The sequence below is a fragment of the Akebia trifoliata genome, chromosome 14, assembly GCF_017979445.1.
Source record: "Akebia trifoliata isolate Shusen 1 chromosome 14, ASM1797944v1, whole genome shotgun sequence".
In the NCBI taxonomy this organism is placed as follows: Eukaryota; Viridiplantae; Streptophyta; class Magnoliopsida; order Ranunculales; family Lardizabalaceae; genus Akebia; species Akebia trifoliata.
This window is the reverse complement of record NC_141388.1, coordinates 10,050,664-10,065,018: the sequence shown is the minus strand read 5'-3', so window position 1 is coordinate 10,065,018 and position 14,355 is coordinate 10,050,664. Positions and strand designations below refer to the sequence as shown.

At 36.2% G+C, this 14,355-nt stretch overlaps 2 protein-coding genes and 1 non-coding gene across 3 annotated transcripts; 1 reads left to right on the top strand and 2 right to left on the bottom strand.

Annotated features, from left to right (window-relative positions):
* Positions 1-3,299: 3,299 nt before the first annotated feature.
* On the bottom strand, positions 3,300-4,136 carry LOC147386152 (17.3 kDa class I heat shock protein-like). Its single transcript, XM_086424264.1, has one exon. It carries the CDS (start codon positions 3,925-3,927, stop codon positions 3,448-3,450), a length of 480 nt encoding a protein of 159 aa, XP_086280390.1. The 5' UTR covers positions 3,928-4,136; the 3' UTR covers positions 3,300-3,447.
* A 2,937-nt stretch (positions 4,137-7,073) lies between these two features.
* On the top strand, positions 7,074-9,683 carry LOC147386150 (uncharacterized). Its single transcript, XM_086423303.1, has one exon. The coding sequence runs from the start codon at positions 7,074-7,076 to the stop codon at positions 9,681-9,683; it is 2,610 nt and encodes an 869-aa protein (XP_086279429.1).
* On the bottom strand, positions 7,575-7,681 carry LOC147386151 (small nucleolar RNA R71). Its single transcript, XR_015172363.1, has one exon. It is a non-coding gene; the product is annotated as a small nucleolar RNA R71 (small nucleolar RNA).
* Positions 9,684-14,355: the final 4,672 nt, after the last annotated feature.

Sequence of the window (14,355 nt, the reverse complement as noted above, 5' to 3'; positions counted from 1 at the left end):
GGGCATAAAATGGATCAGATTTTATTTGAAATCCGAGTGATCCAAATCTGAATTTAACAGGTTTGGTTCCTCGAAGTACATCCGCATAAAAAAAAAAAAAAAAATGGTTGATGTCCTTGACCCGAGTCGGATACAAATCCATCCCTACATCCGCATAGATCCAAACGATGTATTGCTTTGAAAATTATATTTTTATATCTTTTAATATATCGTTCTCTTCTAATGCTTTAATATAATATGAATTCTTATAAAATAAAAGAATTATAATGGTAAAATTAAATGATATTTCAATTAGAAAAGAAATATAGAAAAAAAAATGTTGAACGATCCGAAATTATTTGACCTGAATCAAGTAATTTGGTGAGGATCCACATACAACTTTAGTAAAAGAAAAATAGTTTGGATAACAAGATCCGGATATAAAAAAAAAAATCAGATTTGGATATGAATATACTTGGATCCAACCCGAACCTGCCCCTTTTTAAGCCCTAGTTATGCCACAAGAATGTAGAGGACAAAGTTCAATGAACTTTTCAAAAAGAACTAAAAAAAAATATTTTTCACTGTTAAATTTTAATTTTAAATTTAGGAGTTTAGAGGAAATTCAGTAGTTGTCCATTTTCAAAACCTTCGACCAAGTCGAAAGAAGAATTTTTTGTAAATATGCACACACACACACACACACATTAGCGTTTTGTAGACAACGTTTTGTCCTATATGACAAAAAGATTTCAGAATGGGCTAATATTTGTGAGGATGATCTCCGATGACCTCTATGGTGAGGAGATCATCCTCACAAAACTTCTAATCCTATGAAAAGTGGTTACAAACTAAAGGTAAAAATGAATGATCCATGATTCTTCAACTTGTAAAATGGGGTTACCAATTTTAGAATGGGATGGTTTTTATTGAGGATGATCCCCTCACCATAGAGATCATCCTCACAAAAAAATCATCTCCTTCTGAAACTTTTAGCCCATATAGGACAAAGCACGATGTCTATAGAACTTGACCATATATATTTTGGAACTGAGTTTTTCCATAAAATCTAGAGGGAATTGGTACTCGATTGCGAATCTGATAATCCATTTGAAATCAATAATCCTTAGATTTGACATTTTATTATGTTAGTAAAGGAAAGTGTTTCTCAATTGGTTTTTAGTTTTGGGGGGCAAAGGTAATCAATTATCTAGCTCTCTAGCAACATAATATTAGAAGTTTACCTTTCTAGAAAACAAAGTCATTCTTTAAAGGGGTTAGGTGGAAAATATTTTATACCGCAAGTAAATGAAATTATTCATCAACATAAATAAAATAAAATAAAAATCTAGAAAAATGTGATCTTCATGCATTTCAAAATATCTTGGAACATTGAAGATTATTTGATGAGCTCTACGAACATTGAAGTTGAATTCAGTAACAAGGCTCCTACATACTACAGTTGGGTGAGACCACCTGAAGGATACTTCATGATAAATTCTGATGGTTTGGTGAGACCAAGCAGAGGGGTAGAAGGAACTTCTACCACGAAGGAATCTTTTTTTGCGGATGGTTGTCAATACTCGAGCCAAATTAGTTTTGGTGCAGGAGCTAGAAGTTTTGCAGAAAGGGCTGAGATTGGCTATTAATGTCAACATAAAGAAGATGTTGGTTATAATCGATTCTAAAGTGGTTGTTAGTTGCATCAAAGGTGAGTGTGGCACCCCTTGGAAGATGATCAAGTTGGTCAAACAAATTAAAGAATTATGGAAAAATTTGACGAGATAAATCTAAATTTTTGTTATCAAGAAAGTTGTTAAGAAATCATGTGTAATCGAAACAAGAAAACGAATAAAAAAAATAAAGACAAGGTGCAATCAAACAAAGAAACACAGAGATTTTACGTGATTTCTTCTAGATTGAGATACGTCCACGGATTACACCAATTCCACTATGAAAAGAAAACTCACAGTTACGGATTACACTCTTTCACCAAAAACCAAGAAATATAAATACCCCAGGACACCTACCTAGGAATTTACATAATATTAGTGAAATTACGAAAAACATGAAGGAGGGGCTTGAATTATAGTATCTCTTTGTTGACCAATACCATCAGGCTCCACAAACCACAACAAATGTAACTATGTAGTGGACTACCTAGCCTCCTTCCTTAATACCAATGGTAGCATAGTTTTTTACTTATGATGTTTTCCCAAGTGAGCTCAAAGAGATTGTTAGAAAGGATGTCAATTGGCATGCCTACGAAAGATTGTAAGCCTATGGGCTTTTCTGGTTGGCGGTCGGCCTAACCCTTGCTTAATTTCCATATATATATATATATATATATATATATATATATATATATATATTATATATATATATATATATATAAATATAATTTTAACCAATTTCCTCTTGCAATTTGGATGCCTCATCAAAAGTTTGCTTAAGTACCTTCAATGATTTTTTATCACACATTCAATTGAGATTCATGTTTTTGACAATAATGTTTCATTTCCAATGAGTCTCGTTCTCTAATCAATTGTTTTGCCTATAGACATGAACTGTAAGCTAAATAGTCTCTGATTGTCAAACTAGGTATACAAATTAATAGAAAAAGAGTTTCTAAGAGTAAAACTCAACTTTTCTTAATATATCTTAGTTTCTTTCAAATGTTAACCACCAGTTAAACTTTTTCTTAGCTCTGCTTTTACAAAAAATAAAATGAAACGTACAATAAGGCTAGGAAAAACTTAGCATACTAAACGTATCGGTTCTATATGTGGATTCAACTCCTAAATATCTTACTTTTTTCGCTTACCTTTACCATTCAATAAAATGATGATCAATTTTTTTTTGCCCTTACCCTTTGTAAGTTTGATTTTTGAGTAATTTCTCCCGCATAGATTTGAAAGAGTATGGATTTCACCTTAATTTATTAAGGGTCCTTGGGCTCATCTTGTGACATCAAAAAACATATCTGTTCTCTATGTGGATTCAACTTCTAGTAAATATATAAGGAATTTGGAATTCAATTCACGAATGGGTATCTTCAATGATCCCATTGTATAATTTGTATTGATCCATGAATTCCAGAGAATTGAATTAATGAAACCTTTTGTAAGACATTTCTGGGATTGGTTTGAATTGAGGTTTCACTAATAAAGTCCTCTTAGTGGGTCTACTAAATAATGCACTTGCACCAAAACAAAATTGCTCCAATCTGCTAAAATTTAACAAAGAAGATTTATGAATTTATGAAGGGTAGATATTTCTAATAGAAAGAGCAAAGGTAAGTATCATCTCTCTCTTAAGACTGGATAAAGAAAATTAGAAAATATTATTATTTTTATAATAATAACATGTCTTTTATAAAGACAAAACACAAGATCACATTCACCACAAAACCAGTAAGACCATTACAGAGAACATCCTAACACATTCACTTCCTCATATAGTATTCAATTAGCCAGAGATGTCAATGGCCTTCACATCAGGTTTCTTCATCACCTCCTCCTTGGGAACAGTAACAGTGAGAACCCCATTCTCCATAGAAGCCTTTACTTGATCCACCTTCGCATTCTCTGGCAATCTAAATCTACGGAGAAATTTCCCACTGCTGCGTTCGACTCTGTGCCACGTATCGTTCTTCTCCTCCTTTTCCATCTTTCTTTCTCCACTTATCTGTAGAACTCTTCCTTCCTCAACTTCTACCTTCACTTCTTCCTTCTTAATCCCAGGAAGATCTGCCTTAAACACATGAGCTTCGGGTGTCTCCTTCCAGTCGATGCGAGTGTTGGCCAATTGTGCTGTGTCTTTAGATGATTGAGGACGAGAGGTAGAGAGTGTGAAGGGGAAATCCTGGAATGGATCCCAAATGTCTAGAGAGAATGGATCGAAAACGTTGCTTCTCCTTCCGTCAAAGATGCTTGGAATGATCGACATGTTTGGATTTTGCTTAAATCGAAATTGAAGATGAGACAAAGAAGTAAATCGAAAATTGGTTGTTTTTGGCTAAGCTTTTCAGAATGATTGAATCGAAACTCGAGTAACTAACGCAAGGATGGATCCGTTATTTATAGTAAAGGAAAGAGGATTCGAGATCTCATCGCGACAACGATCCTTCCATGGTTTTAGTTTTTAACGGTCAAAAAATAAGCGAACCTTCCACAACCTCCGGGAGTCTCTACTTGTGGCCTAGAAAGCTCGATTTGCTTTTTGTGGTTTTTTTTTTTCTTTAAATAGAAAATACTAATAATTTTTAAAATGAAAAACACTTTCTTTACCAATTTAGTAAGATTTTAAGTCTTACTAAGTGTTGTTATTGCACAAATGGATTAGAACATTGCTAATCCACCACGACAGCCCTTTAGATTTAATGGAAAATTTCAGATCCAATTTTTTTTTTTTAGTGTCATCCAAGGTTTCGGAAATGAATGGCTACTAATCTTCCATGGAACTCCTAAATTTAAAATTAGAATTCAAAATATAAAAAATTAAAAAAGAAAAATAAAATAATTGTTTTTTCTTTTCAAAATTCATACAAAATTTTCCTCTACAATCCTATAGAAACAAATCATGATTTTAGATGCCACTAAGGAAAGGCGGAGCTAGGATTTTTTATCAGCAAGGGCTAAATGCTAACGATGGTCATCTCATAAATTCAGTTTCCTCTATGTTGTTGTTAGGTTCATCAATGCAAATGATGGTTAGCAAATAATTTCCATTAGAGTAATTAAAGATTCCCATTGAAATCATTTTAAACCCATTATCTTCAATGTCTTATAGAATCCCTTGATATTTTTACCCAAAAAGAAAAAAGACTTGTGCTTCTCTAAAAATCTAATCTTTTTCTTGATGTTTGAAGGTTAAAGAGGAGAGACATTAGAGGACAGAAACAAAGGTAAAAACCTTACACTAAAGGACGATGATCGATTTTGAGATATAATCAAGGGTTTTTTAGTAGAGGTTGAAGATGACGTTAGGTATAACCATCTTCAATAAATCCTGATCTTTCTACCAATAAAACTTCCTAAATTTCTCTAGAAATCCTATCTCATTCTTGATGTTTGAAGGTTGAAGAGAAAAAACATTCATTGTAAAAAAAACGTTACCATAAAGTTAAAAGTGACTATTTTTTGAGATATAATGAAGGGCTCTTGACTTGATGTCGAAAATGAGGCCAGGTTAAAATCATAGTCTTCAATGTCTTGAAGAAACCTTTGATTTTTGTACTAGAAAGTTAAATATTTTTCTTTAAGTGTGAAGATTGAAGAAGACAAAATCTCAAAGTTGAAAATGCGGATGAAAATATTTACCTTGTTGTTGAAGATGATTGGTTTTGGAGATCAAAATAAATTTTTGACGCAGTCACAAAACTCTCTCAATTTTTCAACCCCCAAAAAAAATCATCGTACAATTCACCAAATGTGGATTAGTCAAATAAATAAGTGAATCAATGAATTAACCAATAATTTATCCATTAGTGATTGAATATGATTTCATTTTTATTTTTTACTCTCATAAAGATAATAGGTATTGATGTTGAGACGATAGAGGATATAATAAATATGTGGGTCCAATGACGATTTTGGGAAATAATATATAATAGATATTTGATTTAAAGAATAAATGTATTATAGGTGATGAGTAGGTTTTATACCTACGAATTAACCACTTTTAAATATAATATTTTGTTAATTTTAGAGTCTTTTCGTTGTTTTTATTTAAGTTTAGCTAGTTTTATACTTTTTATGTGATTATATGTTTTTATTTGATTTTTATGCTTATTTTACAGATTAGGAACAATATGGAACATTGGGCTAGGTGCATACGTTTAGGAGAAATTCTGACTCCAAATTGGTTCACTCTCGGAAGAAGGAAGCTAAGCATACAAGCTAAAAAGTCTTCAAGCCGCAGCTTGATAGAAAACTAGGCCGCGGCGGGAATTCAAGAATGGCATAACAGAAATATAAAAGTACAAGCCGCGGCATGATATATTGGGAGGCCATGGCCTGCTTACGTTTCCAGCTTTACACGTTAATTTGTGGTGACCCAATTAGAGACGGATTTTGGGACTCTTAAACCCTAATGACTCCATATCTATAAATAGGAAAGTTTAACCCTTATTTAAAAACAAAAGTTTTGGGGTTTTTCTTGGAGGCAGAAGATTGAGAAGGAGGACAGGAATTGGAGATCGGCTCTTGAGTTTTATCTTCTTTAACTTTAACTCTTCTCTTAATTTTGTAATCTAAGAATGGCTAAATACTTTTGTGATTTTGTTTTCTTTTCAATGAAGAACTAATTTCTATTCTAGGGTTATAATGGAACCCATTCATGATATTTGATTAGTTTTCTTTCTTTCTTCTATGATCCCACATGTGATTGTTTATTCTATCCAATGTTTAATGCGATTTGATTAACTGATCATTAATTGAATTGATTTGGTGAACCCTAATAATATCGGCAGAGTTATTTTGTGTTCATGACCTAGATAGATTAACATATGCTAATTTGAGATAGGAATATACTCAGGTTGCATGTGCATTCCTTATGAGAACTTATTCTTAATGAATTCTTCTTGATTTGATTCTCATAGGCATATAGGGAATTAGTCTAGAAGGGTATTTTTACATGACCATCGGAAGAGGCTTGTAGAGAATTTAGTGTTCTTGGATGACAACCATAGTGGATTAATTTATCATAGAGGGAAGGAGAATTAAATCAAGTGGATTGTTTGGGGAAATTATAAACCTAGATTTTATCATTCATTGATTTTAAATCTGCAAGTTTATTTTCTCTATTAGTTTTCTTGTTTAGTTTTAATTCCTATTTTTACTTTTGTTTGGATAAAATTAGAGTGAGATAAATTGGTAATTAGCAATAGATTGGTATTTAGTCTTCGTGGGAACGATACTTTCTTATCACTTTATTACTTGTTTCGATACGTATACTTGCGTGCGTAAATTTAGACAACAAGTTTTTGGCGCCGCTGCCGGGGACTAATTTATTAATCTTTTTGTTAATATTAATTCAATCATATTTGATTTTAGACCAAACTTTTCTTTATTTTGTAGGTGTTTGGCTAGTGTATGCGTAGTACGGGAAATTCGGAACTTGTTCCTTTTGATCTTGAGATCGAGAAAACTTGTCGAAGAAATAGAAAGAATAAGCGAGAAGCTTCTCAACACCATACAATGGCCGACCAAACTAATGGTAATGAAGGTCCTAAGTCTATGCGGGACTATGCTGTTCCATTAATGGATGGGATTCACACTAGTATTCGTCGTCCAACGATACAAGCCAACAATTTTGAACTCAAGCCGGCTACTATTCAGATGGTACAAGTATCTCAGTTTGGGGGTTCACAGGTTGAAGACCCCAATGCACATTTAGCTAATTTTCTAGAGATATGTGCTACGTTTAAGTATAACGGTGTTGATGATGATGCCATCCGACTGCGATTATTTCCATTCTCATTGAGGGATATGGCGAAGAATTGGTTGAACTCATTGCCAAGGGAATCTATTACCACTTGGGATGACTTGGCGAAAAAGTTCCTGGCTAAATATTTTCCACCATCAAAAACTGCAAAGTTGAGGAATGATATTACTACTTTCGTGCAGTTAGACAGTGAATCTCTCTATGAAGCTTGGGAGAGGTACAAAGATTTACTTCGGAGATGTCCTCATCATGCTTTACCGGAATGGTTGATCATCCAAATTTTCTACAATGGATTGGTTGGATCTATTAAAACGATTGTTGATGCTGCAGCAGGTGGATCTCTTATGGCGAAGACATTTGAGGATGGGTATAATTTATTAGAGGAGATGGCCTCTAACAACTTCCAGTACCATACAGAGAGGATGAATCCAAGAAGAACAGCAGGAGTGCATGAATTAGATACTTTTACTGCTTTGACTGCTCAAGTGGCCTCTTTATCTAAGAAGTTGGATTCATTTGGAGTTCATGTCATTCAAACTCCTATTGTTACATGCGAGATTTGTAGAGACAATCATTCAGGAAATATGTGCCCTAATAACCAAGAGTCTCTAAATTTTATTGGTAACAGACAAAATAATCCATATTCTAACTTCTACAATCCGGGCTGGAAAAATCATCCGAACTTCTCTTGGAGTAACAACAATCAAGTTGAGGCCTCTTCATCTACAAAACCCATGTTTCAATCGGGCTATCATTCTCAAGCTCCCCCTAGAGAAAAGAAGCCTTCTTTGGAAGATCTAGTACATCAGATGGGAACCAACACTAATCAGTTCATGACAGATACTAAGCAGTTCATGACAAACACTAATCAGTTCATGACAGAGACTAGAACTCAACTCCAAAGCCAAGCAGCTTCTATTCACAATATGGAAATTCAATTGGGTCAACTTGCTTCAACAATTAACAACCGTCCTCAAGGAACCTTGCCTAGCAATACAGAGACTAATCCAAAAAGAGATGGTAAGGAGCACTGCAATGCTATCACATTGAGGAGTGGAAAAGAGTTGAATGATGTTGTCAAGGAACCAAAGGAACCAGATATTTTAGTGGCAGAAGAAACAGTCTCTAAAGAGAAGGGTGAGCAAGAGAAAGAAACTACAAACCAAGATCATAACAAGCCGGGCTTTGAAAATATTACTCATTATAACCCACCCCCACCATTTCCTCAACGTTTTAAGAAACAAAAACATGACGAGCAATTTGCAAAGTTTCTAAATATCTTCAAGAAGTTGCATATTAATATCCCATTCGCTGAAGCTTTAGAGCAAATGCCAAGTTATGCCAAGTTTTTGAAAGATATTTTGACTAAAAAGAGGCGATTGAGTGAATTTGAAACAGTGGGTTTGACTGAAGAGTGCAGTGCTATCATTCAAAGGAAACTTCCAGCAAAGCTTAAGGATCCAGGGAGCTTCACTATACCATGCACAATAGGTAACCACTTCTCTGGTAGAGCTTTGTGTGATTTGGGAGCTAGTATTAATCTAATGCCACTGTCTATATTTCAAAAATTGGGATTGGGAGAAGCCAGGCCTACTACTGTAACACTCCAATTAGCAGATAGATCATTGAAGTATCCAAGGGGGGTAATAGAAGATGTGCTTGTTAAGGTTGACAAATTTATATTCCCTGTGGACTTTATTGTTCTTGATATGGAGGAGGATAAGGATGTTCCAATCATTCTTGGTAGACCATTCCTAGCCACAGGTAGAACTCTTATTGATGTGCAAAAAGGGGAGCTTACTATGAGAGTTCAAGATCAAGAGGTGAAGTTTAATGTTTTCAAAGCTATGAAGTTCCCAACTGAAGAGCCTGAAGATTGCTATAAAATTGATGTAGTGGACACATGTGTTCAGCATAATCATGAAGAAACATCCCCATTTGATCAGCTTGAATTAGCAATAATTAATGCATTCAATGAGGATAGTTTAGAGTTGGTGAATTACTTGGAGGCTACGCCAAAATTCACTCGTTCTAAGCCAAAGTTTGAATTGGTAGACATGCCATCATTGGGTTCTCATTCGAAGCCTTCAATTCAAGAACCGCCATCATTAGAGCTCAAGGCTCTTCCTAATCATTTGAGGCATGCTTTCCTTGGTGAATCATCCTCTTTGCCGGTTATTATTTCTGCTTCTCTTGAACCTGAACAAGAAGATAAGTTATTAAGGGTGTTGCGAGAGTACAAGAAAGCGTTGGGATGATCCATAGCGGATATAAAGGGGATTAGTCCTTCTATTTGCATGCACAAAATCCTTATGGAGGATGATCATAAGCCATCTATTGAGCACCAACGTCGACTTAACCCAATTATGAAGGAAGTGGTAAAAAAGGAGATTCTCAAGTGGCTTGATGCAGGCATAATTTATCCTATTTCTGATAGCTCATGGGTGAGTCCGGTGCAATGTGTACCGAAAAAGGGAGGAATGACTGTTGTGACGAACGATAGTAATGAGCTTATCCCAACAAGGACAGTAACTGGGTGGCGTGTTTGTATGGATTATCGGAAGTTAAATAAAGCTACTCGGAAAGATCATTTTCCCTTGCCATTCATTGATCAGATGCTTGATAGACTAGCGGGACACTCCTATTATTGTTTCCTGGATGGATATTCAGGATATAATCAGATTGCTATAGCACCAGAAGATCAGGAGAAGACAACGTTCACCTGTCCTTACGGAACTTTTGCATTTCGAAGGATGCCTTTCGGACTATGCAACGCACCAGCAACATTTCAAAGGTGTATGATGGCAATTTTTTCTGATATGGTAGAGCATTTTATAGAGGTATTCATGGATGACTTCTCAGTATTTGGTGATTCTTTCGATATTTGCTTGGAGAACTTGGCATTAGTTCTCAAAAGATGTGAAGAAATGAATCTTGTGTTGAATTGGGAGAAATGCCATTTCATGGTACAAGAAGGAATTGTCCTCGGCCATCGAATATCAAGTAAGGGAATCGAGGTGGATAGAGCAAAAATCGAGACTATAGAAAAACTACCACCGCCATCTTCTGTCAAGGGTGTTCGAAGCTTTCTTGGACACGCTGGATTCTATCGGCGTTTTATTAAGGACTTCTCGAAGATCTCTAAACCGCTTTGTAGTTTGTTGGAAAAAGAAATGGTTTTCAAATTTGATGAAAAGTGTCTTGAGGCATTTCAAATCTTGAAAGCAAGATTAGTGTCAGCACCCATCATTGTTGCACCAGATTGGAATCTCCCGTTTGAGCTTATGTGTGATGCTAGCGATTTTGCTGTTGGCGCGGTTCTAGGCCAACGAAAAAATCAAAATTTTCATACTATATATTATGCTAGCAAGACATTAAATGATGCACAGTTGAATTATGCCACCACTGAAAAGGAGTTGCTAGCAGTTGTGTTTGCATTTGATAAGTTCCGTGCATATCTCATCGGGACAAAGGTAATTGTTTTTATTGATCATGCAGCTATCAAATATTTAATTGCCAAGAAAGATGCAAAACCTCGACTTATCCGGTGGGTGCTCTTGTTACAAGAGTTTGACTTAGAGATTCGGGACAAAAAGGGGACCGAAAACCAAGTGGCGGACCATCTCTCAAGGCTAGATAATGGGGGGAAAGTTAATGATGAGACTATTATAAATGAGTCATTCCCAGATGAACAACTATTTGCTTGTAATCAAAAGAACTTGCCTTGGTATGCAGATTATGTGAACTTCATCGTTAGCAAAGTATTCCCTCCTGAGATAAGCTCTCAACAAAAGAAAAAATTCTTGCATGATGTCAAGTATTATGTTTGGGACGAGCCTTTCTTGTTCAAGCAATGTGCAGATCAGATGATAAGGAGGTGTGTTCCTAAAGAAGAAATTGAAGACATACTTCGACATTGTCATTCATCTGAATATGAAGGCCATTTTGGGGGAGAGAGAACCGCAGCCAAGGTGCTACAATCAGGTTTTTATTGGCCTACCTTATTTAAAGATGTGCATTTCTTTGTCTCAAGATGTGATCGATGCCAAAGGGTTGGTAATATTTCGAAGAGACATGAGATGCCACTCAATAACATTCTGGAGGTGGAAATCTTTGATGTGTGGGGAATTGATTTTATGGGCCCCTTCATCTCTTCCTATAATAATCTCTACATTCTAGTGGCAGTCGATTATGTCTCAAAATGGGTAGAAGCGACTGCATTGCCCACGAATGATGCTAAGGTGGTGCTGAACTTTTTGAGGAAAAACATCTTTACCCGTTATGGCACTCCTCGAGCAATAATCAGCGATGGAGGCAATCACTTCTGCAATAAATATTTTGAAGCCCTTCTAACTAGATATGGGGTAACTCATAAGATCGCTACGGCCTACCATCCGCAAACTAGTGGTCAAGTAGAGATTTCGAATAGGGAAATTAAGCGGATTCTAGAGAAGACTGTGAACCCATCTCGCAAGGATTGGTCCAAACGATTAGACGATGCATTATGGGCTTATCGGACCGCCTACAAAACACCAATTGGAATGTCACCTTATCGGTTGGTTTTTGGTAAGGCGTGTCATCTCCCGGTCGAACTAGAACACAAGGCATTTTGGGCAATAAAGAACTTAAATTTTGATTTAAGAGCCGCAGGTGAAAAACGCCTTCTACAACTCAATGAGATGGATGAGTTCCGTCTCCAAGCCTACGAGAATGCCAAATTTTACAAAGAGCAAATCAAAAGATGGCATGACAAGAAGATAGTGGAGAGACATTTTGAGCTAGGACAACGTGTCCTCTTATTCAACTCTCGTTTGAAACTTTTTCCGGGTATGCTCAAATCAAGATGGTCGGGGCCATTTATTGTTATTAAAACATATCCACATGGAGCCGTTGAAGTTCAAAATGAAATCACGAAGAACATCTTCAAGGTGAATGGGCAACGTCTTAAACATTACTGGGGTGGTGAAAGTGATCGTCAGAAATCCACCATCACTCTAGCAGACCCGGTGTGATTTCAGAGAAAGTCAAGCTGAAGACTTTAAAACAAGCGCTTCTTGGGAGGCAACCCAAGCATTCTAAACTCTCTTTTCTTTTCTTTTGATTTTCATTATTAAAAAAAAAAAAAATTTTAATTATTATTTAGTTTGTTTTTTTTTTTTTTTTTTTTTTTTTTAAATATTTAGAATTCTTTTTAACTTTCTTATGTTGTGTTGAAACATGTTGGGAGTCTCTAAGAAAATCAACTACGTTAGCAACATGGCACAAGTCATTGGCAGCCTATATTTTAATAGCTGAAGCCTTTCTTCAATCCCAATTGCTACATCTAAAACAGACAGTAGTTCTGATCTTACAGTTCGAAGATGCCATGGCTTAACTCTTCTCAAGCCAAGGCATTAATCAGTGGCAGAACTGATCAGAAATGTTAAAAAGGAGGCCATGGCTTAACTCTTCTCAGGCCAAGGCATTAGTTCGTGACAGAACTGATCAGCAACATAAAAAGGCGGGCCATGGCATGATATTCTAACAGGCCTCAGCCCGAACTCGTACCCACATAGAAAAGGGGTATATTTGCCTTACTATTTCTATTGTTACCCACCAACAGTCTCTTCGTGTCTCAACAAACGAAAAACTCTTCATCTCTCTTCTTCGTCTCCAGCACTATTCTTATATCTCCCTCTCCATAATAAAGGGGGGCTTTAGAAAGATCAACTTCATGAGAGCTAGTTCATCAAGGTCAGTGGATCTATTGAGTGTCTTTGCCGATTCGACAAATCAACTGAGGTACTTTCCGGTTTTACTCCCAAGTATGTCAATCGATTAACCTATATTGCTTATTGTGATCAAAATTTCGATCATTTGGGTTGGGAAATTATATGTTTGATTTCAATAGTTGTAGTTGGGAGAGTTTGATTTCTTTAAGGGTTGAATGGTCGAGCAGTAGAGTTGATTGCTTGATTTCGGGGGAGAGTGTATGGCTGTTCCATTGGTGGACTACTTTGTGCGGTAATATGAACGGTCATTAGTGACAGTGGATGTTCTTACTTGGTTTTCGGAAGATAAGTAAATTTTTGTGCCCACCAGGTGTTTGTGGAAAGTTCTGTGACAATGCTAGAGACTAGATAGATTCATTCACTTTAAAATCTTGGGAGCGGTATGAAGTGTATGATGAATGTTGGATATTGGCAAGGGCATTAGTTGTATGTGTGATTCCAATTGTGGGTGCTTGAAGTGATCAATAAAATCCTGACGTTTGGGATATAAATTGTGAAAGGTAAACGTGTTACTGAATATTATCATGGCGCCGAAAAGAACACGATATGCCGCTTCATCACCACCATTAGATAACAAGTTTGTGAGCCGTGAAGCACAAGAGAGGTATGAAAGGTTGGTAATCCATCACAAACCAATTCCGGAAAGAGGAATCAATGGTAATGGATCTGATGCTCTGATAAACATAACACGAACCATCGAGGTGAGGCAGTGGTCAAAATTTTGTGCACAACCGGGACCGGCTGTGGTTCCTTTGGTACGGGAATTTTATGCAAATGCCGAAGAGCGAAAAGGGATAAAGGTCTTTGTGAGGGGCAAACAAGTATCCTTCGATCGCGCAACAATCAACAGGTATTATCACCTTCATAACATTAATAATGATGACTATCAGACATACCTTACAAATGGTCCAAATTTGAATGAAGTAATTAAGTTATTGGCCAAGCCTGGCACTGCATGGATAACGACAAGAGACGGGGGTGCAAAATTTCCAAGAGGTACTCTGGATAGAGAAGCAAAGGCCTGGCATTACTTCCTTGCAGCAAGAATGATGCCTACTACTCATTTGAGCGATGTGGCCAAAGACAGGGCCATCTTGTTGTTTGCCATCATAACAGGAAAATCAATAGATGTGGGGCGTGTCATTCAAGAGTCGATAGT

Coding starts and splice junctions, on each gene's coding strand:
- LOC147386152 (XM_086424264.1), bottom strand. CDS start 3,927: ATGTCGATCATTCCAAGCATCTTTGACGGAAGGAGAAGCAACGTTTTC.
- LOC147386150 (XM_086423303.1), top strand. CDS start 7,074: ATGCGTAGTACGGGAAATTCGGAACTTGTTCCTTTTGATCTTGAGATC.